Source organism: Chiloscyllium plagiosum, unplaced genomic scaffold (genome assembly GCF_037043375.1).
Source record: "Chiloscyllium plagiosum isolate Xiang-an unplaced genomic scaffold, Cpla_swu_hap1 HiC_scaffold_30, whole genome shotgun sequence".
In the NCBI taxonomy this organism is placed as follows: domain Eukaryota; kingdom Metazoa; phylum Chordata; class Chondrichthyes; order Orectolobiformes; family Hemiscylliidae; genus Chiloscyllium; species Chiloscyllium plagiosum.
Window position 1 is genome coordinate 207,346 of NW_028270168.1, and position 20,045 is coordinate 227,390.

The 20,045-nt window shown below is 41.9% G+C and overlaps 1 protein-coding gene across 2 annotated transcripts in view; it reads left to right on the forward strand.

The window, feature by feature from the left end:
- LOC122564566 (importin subunit alpha-7) overlaps positions 1-20,045 on the forward strand; it is an 88,161-nt gene that overhangs the window by 25,174 nt on the left and 42,942 nt on the right. For both annotated transcript variants that reach the window (XM_043719656.2, XM_043719655.2), the window contains 2 exons: positions 12,210-12,304; positions 19,484-19,615. In XM_043719656.2, coding sequence (XP_043575591.1) covers positions 12,210-12,304; positions 19,484-19,615 — 227 coding nt within the window. The remainder of the gene's footprint in view (positions 1-12,209; positions 12,305-19,483; positions 19,616-20,045) is intronic.

Here is a 20,045-nt window from a genome sequence, read left to right on the forward strand (position 1 = left end):
TGGAGCAGGATAGATTGTGGATGATATTTATTCCTAGAGCTTGAAGTTCTCGACCACCTCCACCTCCACCTCAGCACTATTGATACAGGGACATGTCCTCCATTCAACGTTCTGAGGTCAGTGACCTACTCCTTCATTTTGCTGACATTAAGGAAGAGATTGCTATCTTTACACCATGCCACTAAGATGTCCATCTCTTTCTTGTACTCTGGCATGTCATTGTTTTGAGATCTGACCCACTATGGTGGTATCATCAGCAAATTTGTAAATGGAGTAGAGCTGAATTTAGCCACAGGATATTTTAGAAACAACCAAATTTCCCACTACTTCAATTGTATCATATGTTGGGAGATGAAAGACTGTGTTACCCAGCTTTGAAAGACAGTGAAATTATCTGAATACAGACAGAACTACATTTGAAGCAGCATCTTGTTAGAGCAGGAGAGAGAAGATAAATGGATTTACAAGCAAAACTAAAAGGACCACACTCTTATTCCCATTTTTAACATTTTGAGAAAAGCACCCAGTGTTACAGTGCTGGAAATCAAGCCCCACTACTCTGGAAGTTGTCTCAAAGTTGAAGACTTTTCAAAGTATGCAAAGTTTCCCAATTTGCCTGACATTCAGATAGGTATCTTGTTCAGGCTGTGCAGAACAACAATGACTATTTATTAAAAGTAATCAAAGTCTTAAAAGTATTGAAACCTTATTTAAAGTGAGTCTCACTATAGTTAAACATTTATGACTCTTCAGCATGTAATATTACTAGTTAAAATTCTAATCCCCTTATAAATTTCCCCATTACATGCACAGACCAGCAATTAGAGGGGAAAAACTGGCAAGACTTCAAAAACTTTTCTTCCCAGGTACTTTAATAGAGATGATTTTTATGACTTTTCTGCTGGCCAGTAAATTGCTTTAAATGTCTCTCTCCAGGTACTTCCATTGTTTCATAAGAAACATAAGACAGATAGTCCCCTTATAAAAGGTTTCTGACTTATTAGTTAAAACTCACAGACAGCAGCTGTGGCAGGATAGATAAACTGGTTTTCTTCAGGCTTACAGTTAAATATAGAATAGAGAGCTGGGAAAGAACTGAACATTTCTTTCTCATTCTGTGACTTGTTCCCAGCTTCACACTGTTATAAAGCCATAGTCATACTGAATGAAAACAGACCCTTCAGTTCAACCTGTCTGTGCTGACATGCTAATCTGACCTAGTCTCATTTGCCAGCATTTGGCCCATATCCCTCTAAAACCCTTCCTATTCATGTACCTATTTAGATGCCTTTCAAATATTGTAATTTTACCCACCTCCACCACTTCCTCTGGCAGCTCATTCCATGCACACGCCATCTGCTTAATAAAATTACCTCTAGTTTTGGATTCTCCCACACAAGGAAAAAGATCTTGGCTTCTCACCTATCCATGCCCCTTAAAATTTTATAAACCTCTATAAGGTCACTCCTCTGCCTCCGATGCTTCAGGGTGAGAACCAATCACAATTGTTGACAGACAAAAAGGCCTCTATCATTGATAGTCCATAGACAACTCAATTTCTTGCCAACCAGAGCTGCATGTGTATACTCGCTTGGCTCCAAATTGTCTGCTGCTCAGCTTCAATCATGCTCGTTCAAACAAAGGTGGTACAGTGGCTTAGTGGTTAGCACTGTTGCTTCATGGTACCAGGGACCCAGGTTCGATTCCAGTCTTGGGCGACTGTCTGCGTGAAGTTTACACATTCTGCTTGAATTTCCGACAGGTGCTCCGGCTTTCTCCCACAGTCCAAAGATGTGCAGGGTTGAGAGTGTATTGCTGGAAAAGCACAGCAAGTCAGGCAGCATCCGAGGAAATCAGCTCTTCCTGATGAAGGGCTCTGGCCCCAGACGTCGATTCTCCTGCTCCTTGGATGCTGCCTGACCTGCTGTGCTTTTCCAGCAATACACTCTACTCTGATCTCCAGCATCTGCAGACCTCACTTTCTCTTCCAAAGATGTGCCATGGTTAGGTGGATGGGCCATGCTGAAATTGTCCATAGTGTTCAGGCATGTGTAGGCTAGGTGGATTAGCCGGGTCGATGTGAGGTTATGGGATACGGTGCGTGGTACTGGGTCTGGGTGAAATGCTCTTCAGAGGGTCAGTGCGAACTCAATGAGCCAAATGGCTTCATTCCACACTGTAGGGCTTCTAGTTGTTTATGTATTGTGCATAATGGGTGTCAGGTTACTTGCTTTCTCACTTCAGTCCCCAGTTTGTGAAAAAGAAAATATTAGAAAATAGTCCATACACCAGTGAGAGAGCAAATTGGGAAGATATTTGTGTAGATTACAACCAGTCTCGGATGTACACTTGTAGCTGCAGTGGTTTATTATGGATTCTCCAGGAAGTTTCCAGTCAATAATAATACTCCAGGATTTGATGGTGAAGGATTTAACAATGGTAATGATGTTGAAAGTCATTTGTGGATAATTGGAGTCTGTCTTGTTGGAGATGATCATTGTGCCTCGAGTGTTGCCCGTATCTAGCTCCCTGTAGATATCAACTGCTTCATTACCTGCTGATAATTGGACACTGCAATCATTAAAGAGTATAGAGGGAGTGTCATTGAGGTAGCTAAAGGCGGTCAGCCCGTGACAACAAGGCAATATTTAATGGAATGTGGCATCAAGGACCCCGAGCAATACTATTGCCAATGGAAAAGCAGGGATGTGTGGGTGGGGTGGATCTTCAAGGTTTGCGTAAAGATTTGTAGCTCTGGTACTGGTTGCCATAGTTGTGGGTATGTTCACCAAGCTGGGAAGTGTGATCAAGAATATACACCGGACTATCAACACCGTGCTCACAGGGATTACATTTTTGAGAGAGGAGGAAACTAACAAGCAAATTCCATTCCTGGATGTGATGGCAGAAAGAACACAGAACTGTGAATGCACAACAGAAAAGCCATACACGCTGACCAGATCCTGGACTACATCAGCAACCACCCAAACACATAGAAGAGAAGCTGCATTCAAACCTTGTTCAAAAGGGCTATAACACACTACAGCAGTCCCAACCTGAAAAGAGAAGTAAAACGTCTCTATTAAGTCTTTGCCAAGAACAGATATCCCCACAATTTCATCCACAAATGCCCAGCAGACAAATAACGCAACAAGGACATGTCACAACCTAACACACTAGCCACACTACCTTGTATAAAAAAATCTCTGAACTGACAGCCAGTCTTCTCCGGCCACTCGGATTCATGACAGCCCATAAACTGACCGCCACGCTCAGACAATAACTCACCAGAACAAAAGACCCTATCCCCATCCATGTGCAAAACAAACTTAGTTGACAAGATTCCATGCAAAGACTGCACAAAACATTATATAGGGCAGACAGACAACTAGTAATTCACATCCATGAGCATCAACTAACTCCTAAATGCCACAACCAGCTGTCCCTGGTAGCCATACACACAGATGACAAGAACCACAAATTTGACTGGGACAACACAACAATAATAGGAAAAGCTGAACAGAGGACAGTCAGAGAATTTCTACAGGCATGTTACTCGTCCATGGACTCCATCAATAAATGCATTGACCTAGATCCACTATACCAACCACTGCAACGAACAACGGGAACTGGCAACCAGAAGCAGCAGGAACAAAACCAAATAAATTCCAGAAGAGACAGTACAACATCAATTCACATTAAGCTCCAAAGCACTTAGGATGTCACCTAGAAAGGGGACAAAATGTCTACCAATCAACTTCCCAGCTCGGCGAGCTACAGGGTGGAGATCCTTCCACTGTTTGAAGTCATACCTGACAAAAGAAAGATGGGGGTTATAATTCTTAGAGGTCAGTCATCTCAGCTACAGAGCATCTCTGCAAGCGATCCTCACGGATTTCTTGGAGATCCTCTCTGACCAATTTGATTTTTTTTGAAAAGGTGGCTAAACATATTGATAATGGTAGTGCAGTTGATGTGGTTTACATGGACTTCAGTAAGGCATTTAGCAAGGTCCCACATGGAAGGCTGTTCCCAAAGGTAAGAGTCCATGGAATCTAAGGCAAGTTGGCAAACTGGATCAAAATTGGTTTACAACTCGGAGGCAAAAAATGATGGTGGAAGCCTGAGACCGGTGATGTCCCACAGTGATCAGTACTGGGACCATTGGACTATGTACATTAATGACTTGCATATGAATGTAGAAGGTATGATTAGGAAATTTGGTGATGACATGAAAATTGGTGCTGGTAGTGAGCAGGGAGAGTTTGGCTACAGTCTATTATTGATCAGCAGGTAAATTGGGCAGAGCAGTGGCAGATGGAATTTAATCCCAATAAGTGTGAGGTGAAGATTTTAAGACCATGAGACATAGGAGCAGACGTTAGACCATTCAGCCCATCGAGTCTGCTCCACCATTCAATCTTGGCTGATAAGTTTCTCAACCCCATTCTCCCGCTTTCTTCCCATAACCCTTGATACTCAATCTATCTATCTTAGTAAGGATGCCTGCCTTGAAGAGGTTTTCCTCCTCTCTCTACAAGAATCTCAGGGAGTCCCTCTCCCACTGTAACTCCCAGGTTATCTACTTTCTCCCCACCCCCACCCTCCTCTAGCTTATCTCTCCACCCTTCAGGCTGTCTGCCTTTATTCCTGATGAAGGGCTTTTGCCCGAAACGTCGATTTTACTGCTTCTCGGATGCTGCCTGAACTGCTGTGCTCTTCCTGCACCACTAATCCACTATCTATCTTGGTATTAAATACAATAAATGACCCGGCCTCCACATCCTTCTGTGGCAATGAATTCCATAGATTCACCACTCTCTAGCTGAAGATGTTTCTCCTTACCTCTGTTTGAAAAGGCTTTCCTTTTACTCTAAGACTGTGCCCTCTGGTCCAAGTCTGTTCTACCAATGGAAAGATTTTCGCAAACATCTACTTTGTCCAGGCGATTCAGTATTCTGTATGTTTCAATTAGATCCTCCCTCATCCTTCTAAACTCCATCAAGTATAAATCCCAGAGTCCTTTAACGTTCCTCATATGTTAAGCTTTTCATTCCTAGGGCCATTCTCGTGAGCCTCCTCTGAAAATGCTTCAGGGCCAGTACATCCTTCCTGAGATATGGGCCCCTAAACCCCACACAGTACTTGGTACGGCTATTCAGGGAAGGATATGCACAATGAATATTAGACCCCTGCGGAGTACTGAGAAACAAACCACCTTGGTATACAAGTCCATAGATCCCTGAAGGTGTCAGCACTGATAGACAGAATGATGAAGGAGGCAGCATATGGGATGCTTGCCTTCATTAGCTAGGGCATAGAAATAGACGCGAGGAAGTCTTGTTAGAGCTCTACAGAGCATTGGTTAGGTCATGGATGGAATGCCATATGCAGTTCTGGTCGCCACGTTGTCAGAAGGACGTGATTGAAATGGAGAGGGTAGAGAGCAGTTTTACCAGAAAGTTGCGTGGGATGAAAAGCCTCCGTTTTGAGGAGAGAAATGGATAGGCTGGGTTTGTTTTCCTTTGAGTCCAGGAGGCTGAAGGGGAATCTGATTCAGGTACACAAAATTCAGAGAGGTATAGACAGGGCACTGTTATGAAGATGTTTACCCTGTGTCATAACAACACATTTGTAAAAGTTTCTTCCCCATGGCAGATGTGTTTAAGACTAGATGGCCTAAATTTAAGATGAACAAAGAAAATTACAGCACAGGAATAGGTTCTTTGGCCCTTCAAACCTGTGCCAATCCAGAACCTCTACATAAACCTGTAGCCTATTTTCTAAGGATCTGTATCCTTCTGCTCCCTGTCCATTCATGTATCTGTCTAGATACATTTTAAATGACGATATCGTGGCTGCCTTTACCACTTCTGCTGGCAACGTGTTCCAAGCACCCACCACCCTCTGCGTAAAGAACTTTACACGCATATTTCCCTTAAACTTTTCCCCACTCACTTTAAACTCATGACTCCTAGTAATTGAGTCCCCACTCTGGGAGGGAAAAAGCTTCTTGCTATCCACCTTGTCTACACCTCTCATGATTTTGTAGACCTCAATCAGGTCCCCCCTTAACCTCCGTCTTTCTAATGAAAATAATCCTAATCTACTCAACCTCTCTTCATAGCTAGCACCATCCATACCAGGCAACATCCTGGTGAACCTCTTCTGCACCCTGTCTAAAGCATTCACATCCTTCTGGTAATGTGGTGATAAGAACTGTACACAGTATTCCAAATGTGGCCAAACCAAAGTTTTATGCAACTGTAACATGACCTGCCAACTCCAGTACTCAATACCCCATCCGATGAAGGAAAGCATGCCATGTGCCGCCTTGACCGCTCTACTGACCTGTGTTGCCACCTTCAGGGTACAATGAACCTGAAGACCCGGATCTCTCTGTACATCAATTTTCCCCACGGCTTTTCCATTCACCATAAAGTTCGCTTTTGAACTGGAACTTCCAAAATGCATCACCTCACATTTGCACCGATTGAACTCCATCTGCCATTTCTCTGCCTAACTCTCCAATCTATCTATATACTACTGCATTCTCTGACAGTCCACTTCACTATCTGCTACTCCACTAATCTTAGTGTCATCTGCAAACTTGCTAATCAGACCACCTGTACCGTCTTCGAGCTCTTTTATGTATATCACAAACAACACTGGTCCCAATACAGATTCCTGTAGAATATCACTGGTCATAGTTCTCCATTTTGAGAGACTCCCTTCCACTACTACTGTCTGTCTCCTGCTGCCCAGCCAGTTCTCTATTCAACTAACTAGTATAACCCTGGACTCCATGCAACTTCACTTTCTCTGTCAATTTACCATGGGGAACCTTATCAAATGCCTTACTGAAGTCCATGTATATGACATCTACAGCCCTTCCTTCATCAATCAACTTTGTCACTTCCTCAATGAGGAGCATATGTTTTAGGGGAGACCTGAGGAAAATTATTTTGCATTCATATATCTACCTGGATAAAAATAATTTTCTTATTCGTTTGGCTGAACTGGTCCTCACCCTCAACAATTTCTCCTTCGAATCCTCCTACTTCGTCCAGATGAAAGGAGTAGCCATGGACACTTGCATGGGCTCCAGCTATGCCAGTGTCTTTGTCGGCTATGTGGAACAGTCCATCTTCTGGAGTTACACCGGCACCACTCCCCCCCTCCCCCCCCCCCCCCCTCTTTTCCTCCGCTACATTGATGATTGCATTGGCGCCACTTCGTTCACCCACGAGGAGGTTGAACAGTTCATCAACTTCACCAACACATTCCACCCTGACATTAAATTCACCAGGACTATCTCTGACACCTCTCTTCCCTTCCTGGACCTCTCCATCTGCATGAACGGTGCCGACCCAACCCTCGCATACATCGCATCATCCTCCGCCATTTCTGCCACGTACAAACGGACCCCACTACCAGAGATATATTTCCCTCCCCACCCCATTCGCTCTCCATAAAGACCGTTCCCTCCGCGACCACCAGGTCAGGTCCATGTCCCCTAACAACCTACCTTCCCCTGCCACCGCAGCAACTGCAAAACCTGCGCCCACACCTCCCCCGCCCCCTCCATCAAGGTTTCACCTGCACTTCCACACATCATTTAGTGTATCCGTTGCTCCTGATGTGGTCTCCTCTACATTGGAGAGACTGGATGCCTACTTGCAGAGCGCTTCAGAGAACACCTCCAGGACACCCGCACCAATCAACCCCACCACCCCGTGGCTGAACATTTCAACTCCCCCTCCCACTCTTCTGAGGTCATGCAGGTCCTGGGCCTCCTTCACTGCCACTCCCTTGCCACCCAATGCCTGGAGGAAGAATGTCTCGTCTTCCACCTCAGGACTCTTGAACCCCCTGGCATGAATATGGACTTCACCAGTTTCCTAATTTCCCCTCCCCCCACCTTACCCCAGTTCCAACCTTCCAGCTCAGCACCGTCCTCATGACCTGTCCCATCTGTCAATCTTCCTTCCCACCTATCTGCTCCATCCTCATCTCTGACCTATCACCTCCATCCACCTATTGCACTCTCAGCTACCTTCCCCCCACCCCACCCTCCTCCCATATATCTTTCCACCCCCAAGGCTCTCAGCCTCATTCCTGATGAAGGGCTTTTGCTCGAAACATCGATTTTCCTACTCCTTGAATGCTGCCTGACCTGCTGTGCTTTTCTAGCACCACTCTAATCTTGACTGTGATCTCCAGCATCTGAATACTCACTTTCACCTAGATATATGAATGTGCTGCCAAAGAGAATGGTGGGGGCTACTACTCTATCAACATTTAAGAATCATCTGGTTACATACTTAAAATGCCAGGCCCTTATATGCGATGGACCAAGTGCAGGCAATAGGATTATTGTAGTTAGTGGATAAGAATTGGTTCAGTGAATCAGCCAAAATTTGACAGATGATATTTAATGTGGATAAGTGTGAGGCTATCCATTTTGGGTGAAGGAATAGAATTGCAACTTATTATCTGAATAGAGGGAAACTTCAGAGTGGTTCGGGGCAGAGGGATCTGGGTATCCTAGTGCATGAAACACAGAAACGTAGTACGTAGGTACAGCAGGTAATAAAGAAGGCATATGGAATTTTGGCATTTATTGCTCAAGGAATAGCATGTAAAAGTAGGGGAGTGTTGCTACAACTGTACAAGGCATTAGTGAGACCACACCTGGGTATTGTGTACAATTTTGATCCCCTTATTTGAAGGATATAATTGTGTTGGAGGCAGTTCAGAGGAGGTTTGATTCTGGAGAGGAGGAGTTTGTCTTATTGTTGAGCACTTTCAGTCCATACTGTCTGAAGTTTGGAAGAATGAAAGATCTAATTGAGGTATATAAGATGTTAAAGGGGATTGACAAAGTAGTTATAGAAAGAACATTTCTTCATGTGGGGTAATCTAGAACGAGAAGTCATAAGTTTATGATAAAGAGTAGCAGATTTAAAACCCAAATGAGAGCAAATTACCTATCTCAAAAGATCGTGAATCTGTGGAATTCACTCTCCCAGATTGTGGGTGATGCTGGGACAATGAGTGATTTTAAGAAGATAGGCAGACAGATTTTTTTTAAATCAGTAAATGGTTTAAGAGTTTAGATTAGATTACATTACAGTGTGGAAACAGGCCCTTCGGCCCAACAAGTCCACACCGACCCGCCGAAGCGCAACCCACCCATACCCCTACATTTACTCCTTACCTAACACTACGGGGAATTTAGCATGGCCAGTTCACCTGACCTGCACATCTTTGTGACTGTGGGAGGAAACCGGAGCACCCGGAGGAAACCCACGCAGACACAGGGAGAACGTGCAAACTCCACACAGTCAGTCACCGGAGGCGGGAAGTGAACCCGGGTCTCTGGCGCTGTGAGGCAGCAGTGCTAACCACTGTGCCACCGTGCCGCCCACAATGAAGAGCAGGCAGAAAAGTGGAGTTGAGGCCAAGATGAGATCAGTCATGATCATGTCAAATGGCAGAGCAGGCTCATGAGGTTGAATTCCCAATTTCACCTCCTAGTTCTTATGTTCTTATAAGACTTCAGCACTCTCCTAGGTTTCTGTTAGCACCTGAAGTGCTTTTTGCTGTGTTCAGTGCTCTCAGTAATTTCTTGATTGCAATAAATGAATAGAACAAAAGTAGAAATGGGTGAAGTTTGATATCCGAGATGGTGGTGGACCTCAGAAGAATGCTGAAATAGGTCTCCACCCAGTACTTCCAGTTGAACTTGGTTTCAAGTTCTTCAGTCCTTTTTGCATCCTTGTTGGGCTCTGCCGTCATTTAAAGAAAGGTCTTTACAATTTCTTTAATTGTTTTCTACCATTCATACACCTAGCACCCCGGAGAACTTTGACTTGATCTGTTTGTTATGAAATTTCTTAATCCTGTTTACAGCATACAAAGTGTGTTGTTTAGCATGCTTGTAGCTTTGGTGCCTAATTTTTAGGTATGCTGCGTGGTGCTGCTCATTGGGTTGGAAGTGTGGAACTGGGTCAGACAATTTCCTGATTTGTTGTTAGAACTTTTTGATGAGGATCAAACTAGACACTTGCCATTGTGGTAGTTATTAAGTGACTGGGAGAAAGTGAGGACTGCAGATGCTGAAGATCAGAGCTGAAAATGTGTTGCTGGAAAAGCGCAGCAGGTCAGGCAGCATCCAAGGAGCAGGAGAATCGACGTTTCGGGCATGAGTCCTTCTTCAGGAAGGACTGTCAACAGTTATTAAGTGACTGTCAACTGAGGGACCTCCTGCCTCTTACCTTAAATCTATGCCCCCTAGTCATTGATCCCTTCACCATGGGGAAAAGTTCCTTCTTGTCCACCTATTCATGTCCCTTGTAATTTTATGCATCTCATGTCCCGCCTCAGTCTCCTCTGCTCTAAGGAAAACAACCCCAGTCAAAGAAAATCTAGATTTATCACACATAAAATGATACAAAATCATAAACTACTTTATACTGTGTCAGAACTAAAAGTAATGGTCTTGCTATAAATTTAAAAAATCAGCCCTTTTACCCTCAAATACCTTACAGATACTCAAACCTCAATGAAGGGTTACCCTTCTTCCATTTTAAAATCCATTGTTTTGTGGGAATGGCTGTACTTGAATCTTCTGCATTGACTTGATCTATCTCCTTCAGTTAATGGCTCATCACAAGACCGTTAAACAGCTAACATAGGTTCTATTATTAAAATTGATTGCTTAAGTTCCTCTTCCATAGACCTTTCTCTGGAGCTTTCTATTAGTCACAGTAACCATTTCGGGACTTCTTTTCTTCTGCCTGGTAGCTCTGTCTCAGACCTGTTCTCTCTGACTAACAGAATCTGCACTGAGAGAAACTCTCTGGTTTGTCTTCCTGTTCTGTCCTCCTAAACAAACTAGGTTCTGTGTCTCATTTTTTATTAAATTCTTCTCACTGGCTTTCCTTTTAAAACCTAATTTAAATGCATGTAACAAAATTTCCAGTCAACCTGGCACCACTCTAAGAACTCAAATGTAATTAAGTCCTTATCTTAAAGTAGATTTTGAAATATAAATCAAATTTTAAATTATGGATGGTTATGTCCACTTTGGAATCCAGTTTTTCACATCTGCACCGAGGAGGCAATGGCTTCGTGTTATAATCACTAGACTATTAGTCCAGAAATGTTCTGGGGACCCAGTTCAGATCCCACCATGTAGATTATTGAGTTTAAATTCAATAGAAATCTGGAGTTGAGTTGAATGATGTCCATGAAGCCATTGTCGATTGTTGCAAAAGTCTATCTGATTCACTAATTTCTGTTAGGGAAGGAAATTGCCATCCTTACCTGTTCTAGGGTACATGTGATTCCAGAGCCACACTAAAGTGATTGATTGGTTCTTCACTTGCCTGGCCTAGCCAGCAATGCTTCCTGTGAATGTATTAAAAAAAATACAGTTACAACCTTTTCCTTCATTGTGCGTGTGTCTTGATCTTCAGCATGGCAACCTTGTATCAGAATACTCTTTGTTCTGATATCCTTTAACTCTAGAGTTTTGCATCTGGTAATTCAAATAGTTCAACTCATTGTTACAAGTCCTTTAGTTATTCAGTCCGTTGGTCCTTCAGTTCATTAGCCCTCACAAAAGAATCAATCGACTCTGATTGAGAGAGGTTTTCTCTTCTGCAGCCAGCTTTCTCTCCAATCTAACTGGCTTTGCACACAGAATCACAAACCTATAATTGACTTGAGCTTTTATTTTGTTTATCATTTGTCTCCCAAGCGACTTTGTGACGTGATGATTTACTGGAAACCGTGTGCTTCATCAGAAATCAAATTTGAAGGAAACCTTATTTTTCTTAGAAGGATTATTGCCTCAAGATAAGTTTTATTTTCTCTTGAGGTGCATGGGCCATCACAATATATTTACAGACTGAAGATTTGCAATGTAATTTCAACATCAGGTCCAAGTTCAATGAAAAGATGTAAGATACTTCAAATCAAACACCATTATGTGCATTTGAATTTTGAGAGCTGTTATTAAGGAAAATAGCATAGATGTTTAAAAATATTTGCACAATGTTTTTCTTTTTTTCTTAAATTGATTACATTGTGTAAAAGTTGCTTTAAAAGTTCGAATTGCATGTATTTTTCTCTTTTAAAAAAACTCCTGTTTAAAAGCCACAACTTATTTTGTCTTAATGTAATCTTATGTTTCTTTTTAGAGCCAAATCCTCCTATAGATGAAGTAATCAACACATCTGGTGTTGTAGAAAGATTTGTGGAATTCTTGAAAAGAAATGAGAATTGTACACTACAGGTAAATCTTTTGATGTTATTCTTTGTTAGCTGTTGTATTTGTTGGTTAGAAGCCAGCTGGCTCTGTGGCTCAGAAGGGAAGGGGAGAAAATAGGAAAGCAATAGTGATAAGAGATTCAAATGGTTAGAGGAATAGACAGGAGATTCTGTGGTTGCAAACGAGACTCCCGGGTGGTATGTTGCCTCCTGGGTGCCAGGATCAGGGATGTTTCGGATTGAATTTGCAGAACTCTTAAGGGGTAGGGAGAGCAGTCAGAAGTTGTGGTACAAATCCATACCAATTACATAGGTCAGGAAAGGGATGAGGACCTGAAAAGTGAATATAGGGAGTTGGTTGGAAGCTAAAAGGCAGGACAAGCAGAGTAGTAATCTCAGGATTGCTACCAGTGCCATGGGCTAGTGAGGCTATGAGCAGAGTGTGAGTGCAGATGAACACGTAGCTGCAGGGCTGGTGTAGGAGTGAGGGATTCAGATATGTGGACCATTCGGATACCTTCTGGGGTAAGTGGGACACGTACAAGGAGGACGGGTTGCACCTGAACTCGGAGGGCACCAATACCCTGGGCAGGAGGTTTGCTAGAGCTCTTCAGGAGGGTTTGGCAAGGCAAAGTTTCAGTCAGTGTGATAGGTTGAAGTGTGTCTATTTTAATGCAAGATATTTCAGGAATAAGGGTGATGAACTTGGAGCATGGATCAGTATGTGGAAATATGATGTTATGGCCTTTACAGAGACTAGGATATCACAGGGGCAGGAATGGTTGTTGAATGTTCCAGGGTTTAGATGTTTCAAAAAGGAATGGGGAGGGGCTGGAGATAAAAGAGGTGGAGGACTGGCATTGCTAATGAGGGATAGTATCAAAGCTATAGAAAGGGAGTAGTCAAGGAGGGTTTGCCTACAGAGTGAATATAGGTGGAAGTCAGAAACAGGAAAGGAGCAGTCACTTGGGAGTTTTCTACAGACCTCCCCAATAGCAACAGAGACATGGAGAAGCAGATTGGGAGGCAGATTTTGGAAAGGTACAGAAGTAACAGGGTTGTTATCATGGGTAACTTCAACTTCCCTAATATTATTTGGAGCCTTCTTAGTTCAAATAGTTTAGGTGGAGCAGTTTTTGTCAGGTGTGTCCAGGAAGAATTTCTGACTCAATATGTAGATATGGCCTCCCCTCTGGTCGGCCTATTTGATTTGGTGCTTGGCAACGAAACATGCTAGGTGTCAGGTCTCTTGGTGGGACAGCATTTCAGTGGTAGTAATCACAACTCCTTAAACTTTATTATGGTCATGGAGACGAATAGGAGCAGACGGTATACAAAAGTATTTAATTGTGGGAGGAGGGAAATTACAATGCTATTAGGCAGGAACTTGGCATCTAAATTGGAAGGAGATGTTCTCAGGAAGTGCATGACAGAAATGTGGAGGTTGTTTAGGGAGAACTTGCTGATACTGCTGGATAGATTTGTCTCACTGAAGCAAAAAAGGGATGGTAGGGTGAAGGAACCTTGGGTGACAAGGGATGTAGAACATCTAGTCAAGAGAAAGAAAGAAGTTTATTTAAGGTTGAGGAGGTAAGGATCACACATGACTCTAGAGGGTTATATAGTAGTCAGGAAGGAACTGAACAATGGACTTAGGAGAGATAGACAAAGCTTTAGTGGGTAGGATTAAGAAAAACCCTAAGGCATTTTACACTTTTATGTGAGGAACAAGAGGATGGCGAGAGTGAGGATATGGCTGATCAGGGATAGTGGCAGTACACTTGAGGATTTCACTTTTATTTCAATACGGCAATCTTTATTGTAAATAAAAGACTTGAATAAAACAAGCATTGTTAACTTAAGGTTTACTTCCTACTTCTCCCAAGAACTGTTTTAGGTGACACATCACTTTTGAATTTATTCCCTTCTGAAGGGACCACCCATAAATATGATACAAGGTTCTGGAGAACTTGCCTTTGCTCCAGCTATACTTAGAAGTAAAACTAATGTTTGTCCTCTCTTGACTTTGGATGTCTCAGTCTGATATTCTAAAAGCTACACTGGTTAATTTCTTTAGCATTAAGATATTTGAGGCCAACTGCAGATCTTGCTGTTAGCTCTTGTCTGTGCAGTCTTCCAGCTTCTGTTCCTCAGATTAAGGTATATCTGCCTTCCAAGTGGCCATTGGTAAACATATTATTCTGGTTAGAACACAGATCTATTTAATACTTCTTTATTTTATCTAACTTTTCTCTCAATGAACTGGAAAACACGCCCAAACTGCTATGAAAAACCTCTCTCAGCCTTCCTATCCTCCAACTAAGACAGTATAGCCTGCTCCAGACTGACCTTTTTAGATTAATTTCACCTCATTTACAATTTCTCCTTTGATCTAGTGAAGTAAACACATTTTATAACTTTTCAGGGTTTACTAGATGCACTTTCAACTAATTGAGCTCTAACTCACAAAGCAAAAAAAAAACTCTCTGGATTGCAGTTTCTTTCTGTAGACATACCTCCAGTTCTCCAGCTGAATAAGACCGCCTATTGTTATATGTTAGCGAGTTTTGAGAAGATTTGTAGCTCAGGTTGAGGTGCTGGATGTAAGTTTGCTCTCTGAGCTGGAAGGTTTCTTTTCAGACATTTCGTCGTCATACTTGATAACATCGTCAATGGGCCTGCAGTGAAGCACTGGTGTTAGTGACCTGCTTTCAATTTGTGTTTAGGGTGAGGGTTAATAAACACAAATTGAAAATGGGTCACTAACACCAGTGCTTCAACGGAGGCTCACTGATGATGTTACCTAGTATGGTGACGGAATGTCTGAAAATGAACCTTCTAGCTTAGCGAGTGTTTTTGTCTTTCTAGCTGTTTGTGTTTTAAAGCATCATGAACCCGACGTTTTTTGAGTGTAATAGACTCCAAACAGCATTAGTTTAATATATTCCATTTTCTGCTATTAAACTTAAATTCCTAAAGTGAAAATAATGCTCAAACACATGAACCATGTGTTAGATATTTGCAGTGCATGTAAAACATATCCATGAGTAAACTTTTCTTAAGTTATAATAAATCTGACAGACCCATACCTGATGGGTTGCACGCCAGGATATTAAAAGAAAGTAACTACAGAGATGCATACACACAGGAATCCTTAGATTCTGGAAATGTGTCGGAGGAGAAGAAAACTGCCAATGCACCACCCTTGTTCAAAAAGGGAAAAAGACAAAAACCAGGTAACTGTAGGCTTGTTAGACTAACACTTGCCATTGGGGGAAATAGTTTGAATCTAATAGAAAGATTGTAATAGCAAAACATTTAGAAATACATAATCGAGCAAAGTCAGCAAGAAAGGGAAATCGTGTCTGAAAACTTTATTTGAATTCTTTGAACAAGTGACAAACACAATAGTTAAAGGGGAGCAAGTAGATGTAAATTTTTGAATTCCAAAAATCGTTCACTAAGGCACCACATATTAGGCTAATTAGTAAGACCCCATGGTGTTAGGTGTAGTCTATTAGCACGGATAGAGAATTAGTTAGCTGTTAGACAAAGTTGGGACGTGGGGGCATTTTTATAATGTCAACCTGTAACTAATGGAGGGATACAGAGATTAGTACTGGGGGTGCAATTGTTTATAATATATGCTAATGATTTAGATTATAGAACAGAATATACATTTGCAAGTTTGTAGATTTACAAAAGAACTTGGAGGGTGAGTGTTGAGTATGTCAACTCTGTGTCAGTAAGATATAAACAGGTTGAGTGGGTAGAAGCTTAGATAAAATATATTGTGGGAAAACATAAGATTATTGTTGTGGTTCTGTTCGCCGAGCTGGAAGTTTTTGTTGCAAACGTTTCGTCCCCTGGCTAGGCGACATCATCAGTGCTTGGGAGCCTCCTGCGAAGCGCTTCTTTGATGTTTCCTCCGGTGTTTATAGTGGTCTGTCCCTGCCGCTTCCGGTTGTCAGTTTCAGCTGTCCGCTGTAGTGGTTGGTATATTGGGTCCAGGTCGATGTGTTTGTTGATGGAGTTTGTGGATGAATGCCATGCCTCTAGGAATTCCCTGGCTAGTCTCTGTCTGGCTTGCCCTATGATAGTAGTGTTGTCCTAGTCGAATTCATGTTGCTTGTTGTCTGTGTGTGTGGCTACTAAGGATAGCTGGTCGTGTTGTTTCATGGCTAGTTGATGTTCATGTATGCGGATTGTTAGCTGTCTTCCTGTTTGTCCTATATAGTGTTTTGTGCAGTCCTTGCATGGGATTTTGTACACTACATTAGTTTTGCTCATGTTGGGTATCGGGTCCTTCGTTCTGGTGAGTTGTTGTCTGAGTGTGGCTGTTGGTTTGTGTGCCGTTATGAGTCCTAGGGGTCGCAGTAGTCTGGCTGACAGTTCTGAGATGCTCCTGGTGTATGGTAGTGTGGCTAGTCCTTTTGGTTGTGGTATGTCCTCGTTCCGTGGTCTTTCTCTTAGGCATCTGTTGATGAAGTTGTGCGGGTATCCGTTTTGGCGAATACCTTGTATAGGTATTCCTCTTCTTCTTTTTGCAGTTCTGGTGTACTGCAGTGTGTTGTGGCCCTTTTGAATAGTGTCCTGATGCAGCTTCGTTTGTGTGTGTTGGGGTGGTTACTTTCATAGTTTAGGACTTGGTCTGCGTGTGTGGCTTTCCTGTGTACCTTAGTGGTGAATTCTCCGTCTGGTGTTCTCTGTACCATCACGTCTAGGAATGGGAGTTGGTTGTCCTTTTCTTCTTCTCTCGTGAATCGGATTCCTGTGAGTGTGGCGTTGATGATCCGGTGTGTATTTTCTATTTCCATGTTTTTAATGATTATAAACGTGTCATCGACATATCTGACCCAGAGTTTGGATTGAATTTGTGGTAGGACTGTTTGTTCTGTACAAAATACCATGCAAGGACTGCACAAAACACTATATAGGACAAACAGGAAGACAGCTAACAATCCGCATACATGAACATCAACTAGCCACGAAACAACACGACCAGCTATCCTTAGTAGCCACACACACAGACAACAAGCAACATGAATTTGACTGGGACAACACTACTATCATAGGGCAAGCCAGACAGAGAACAGCCAGGGAATTCCTAGAGGCATGGCATTCATCCACAAACTCCATCAACAAACACATCGACCTGGACCCAGTATACCAACCACTACAGCGGACAGCTGAAACTGACAACCGGAAGCGGCAGGGACAGACCACTATAAACACCAGAGGAAACATCAAAGAAGCGCTTCGCAGGAGGCTCCCAAGCACTGATGATGTCGCCTAGCCAGGGGACGAAACGTTTGCAACAAAAACTTCCAGCTCGGCGAACAGAACCACAACGACGAGCACCCGAGCTACAAATCTTCGCACAAACTTTGAACATAAGATTATGCGCTTTTGCAGAAAAAAATAGGGAAGATGAACATTATTTGAATAGAGAAAGACTCAGAAAGCTGCAGCACAGAGAATTTTGGGAGGGCAGTGTCCTTGTACATGAATTGCAAAGAGTTAACATACAAGTTGAACAGTTCAATGGCATGTTCGTCTTTATTTCATAGGAATTGGAGTGTAAAATTAGAGAAGTTTTGTTAAGGCTATGTTAAGCACAAGTTGGACCATCGCTAGAACACTACGAACTGTTTTGGTCTCCTTATCTAAGGAAGCTTATGCTGATGTTGGAGGAAGTCCATGGAAGGTTCACTATGTTGACCCTGGAAAGGGAGAGATTTTCTTATGAGGAGACGGTTGTGTTGGTTGGGCCTAAACTAATTGGTGTTCAACAGAATGAGAGGAAATCTTAGTTGATATCCTCAAGGGGCTTGAGGTAATAGGTGCTGAGAAGTTGTTTCCCCTGGTGGGAGAGTTAGAGCCAGAAGGCATAATCTCAGTGTAAGGGGTCGTTCATTTAAGACAGTTGAGAAGGAAGTCCTTCTCTTCAGCCAGCGGGTGGTGAATCCATGAAATTCATTGCCACAGAAGGTTGTAGAGGCCAGGTCACTGAATATATTTAAGACTGAGATAGATTCTTGAGTATGCAAGGTTACAGGGAGAAAGCAGGAGATTGGGGTTGAGAAACCTATCAACTATGATTGAATGGCGGAGCAGATTTGATGGGATGAATGCTTTAATTTCTACTCTTACGTCTGATGGTCTTACGATAGTCAATCTGTGAATTATTACAGACAGCAGTACAGATTCAATCGTTAAATATTTTCAAGGCCGAGATAGACAGATTTTGATTCAGGAAGGGAATCCATGGTTAACAGGGCAAAGATCACAAAGCAGAGTTGAGGTTTATCCAGTCAGCAATGATCTAATTGAATCAGGAAGCAGACTCAATGAACCAACTGGCAACCTCTGTAAGACTATAAGATATAGGAACAGATATTGAGATTACAATAGGTAATTGGTTTGATATTAGGTATTGTAATGCCTTTGATACTAAATATATTTTTAGCTCTTAACCATCTCAAAGTCTAACTGATTATCAACATTTGTGTGAATTTAGTGTTTTAAGGTCTCAGTAAGTTTAGAATTAAATCTTTTCCATTTTTAACAAAGTATGTCTTCATTCTATGCATCTTTTGAATTTGGTATATACTATTTACTGATGTTTTTGAGTACTGTAATTAAGTTTCATAGATCTAAGTCAAGGTGGGGGCGGTTTTTCTCCTCTCCACCCTTTTGCATGATTTATATGGAAAAGGGCATTGAATCATTTTCCTTCTTTAAAATTAAGTTCTCAAGACTGCAGAGAAATACATTGTATATTCATATTTTACAAAGCCACCCATTTGTTCAAATGAGTTGATTGCCAGGTAATGTCTTTTTTTGTATTGATGGTACAGAAGGAGGAAGAAAAGGAAGCATCAAATGTGCCAGGTTGAATACTACTTAACCAAGAGAATCTCAAAACTCACTAAGAATCTCCACAGTTTTGTTTACAATAAGTATGCATTATGTGAAGTGCACTTCTCTTCATATAGCTCATAGTACAATTTAACTAAATGACCTCTGTATCTGCGCTATTTTAGAAATAACTTAATGCATTGGTTCAGGGTAGATTGTTGGGTAGATATTCAGTCTGAAAGAACATTTCAACTTAACCATCCAGAATCATTCTTCTTTATCCAGAAGAAAATGTAACTTCAAATGTTACTTCAAACATTGATTTGTTTCTGTTCCCTTCCAGTTTGAAGCAGCATGGGCTTTGACAAACATAGCTTCAGGTACATCTCTCCAAACCAAAGTTGTAATAGAAGCTGGTGCTGTACCAATTTTCATTGAGCTGTTAAACTCTGAATTTGAGGATGTACAAGAACAGGTAAGAGGTCGTATTTAATTTTTAATTGTTCATCTCTTCCATGAAACTTTTGTAAAATATAAAGTAGAAAATGAACGACAGTGGACAATTTTTTGGTTTTTATTGAGTTTTTACATGTGAGATGAGTTTATTTTCTTTTCTGTGATGATTTCCCAATTTAAATTCTTCTTGCAACAAATGTTGTGAATTTTAAAATAAAGTAGATCAGTCTCTTATCACACTTGAATTAGATACTTTAACATGACATCTCATGCGCACACAAACTATAAGCAGATGAGGAGGAAATATCAATACAGTTGCAAGTTGTAAAAATTTGTCACTTTTGAAGTAAGCCTTTAAATTCTTAGCTAAATTGATGCTTTAGCTGGAGTAGAGATCTGTAAAAGTTGAACATTCTTGATAGGTTACTCAGGTAAACTGGAAGATTTGA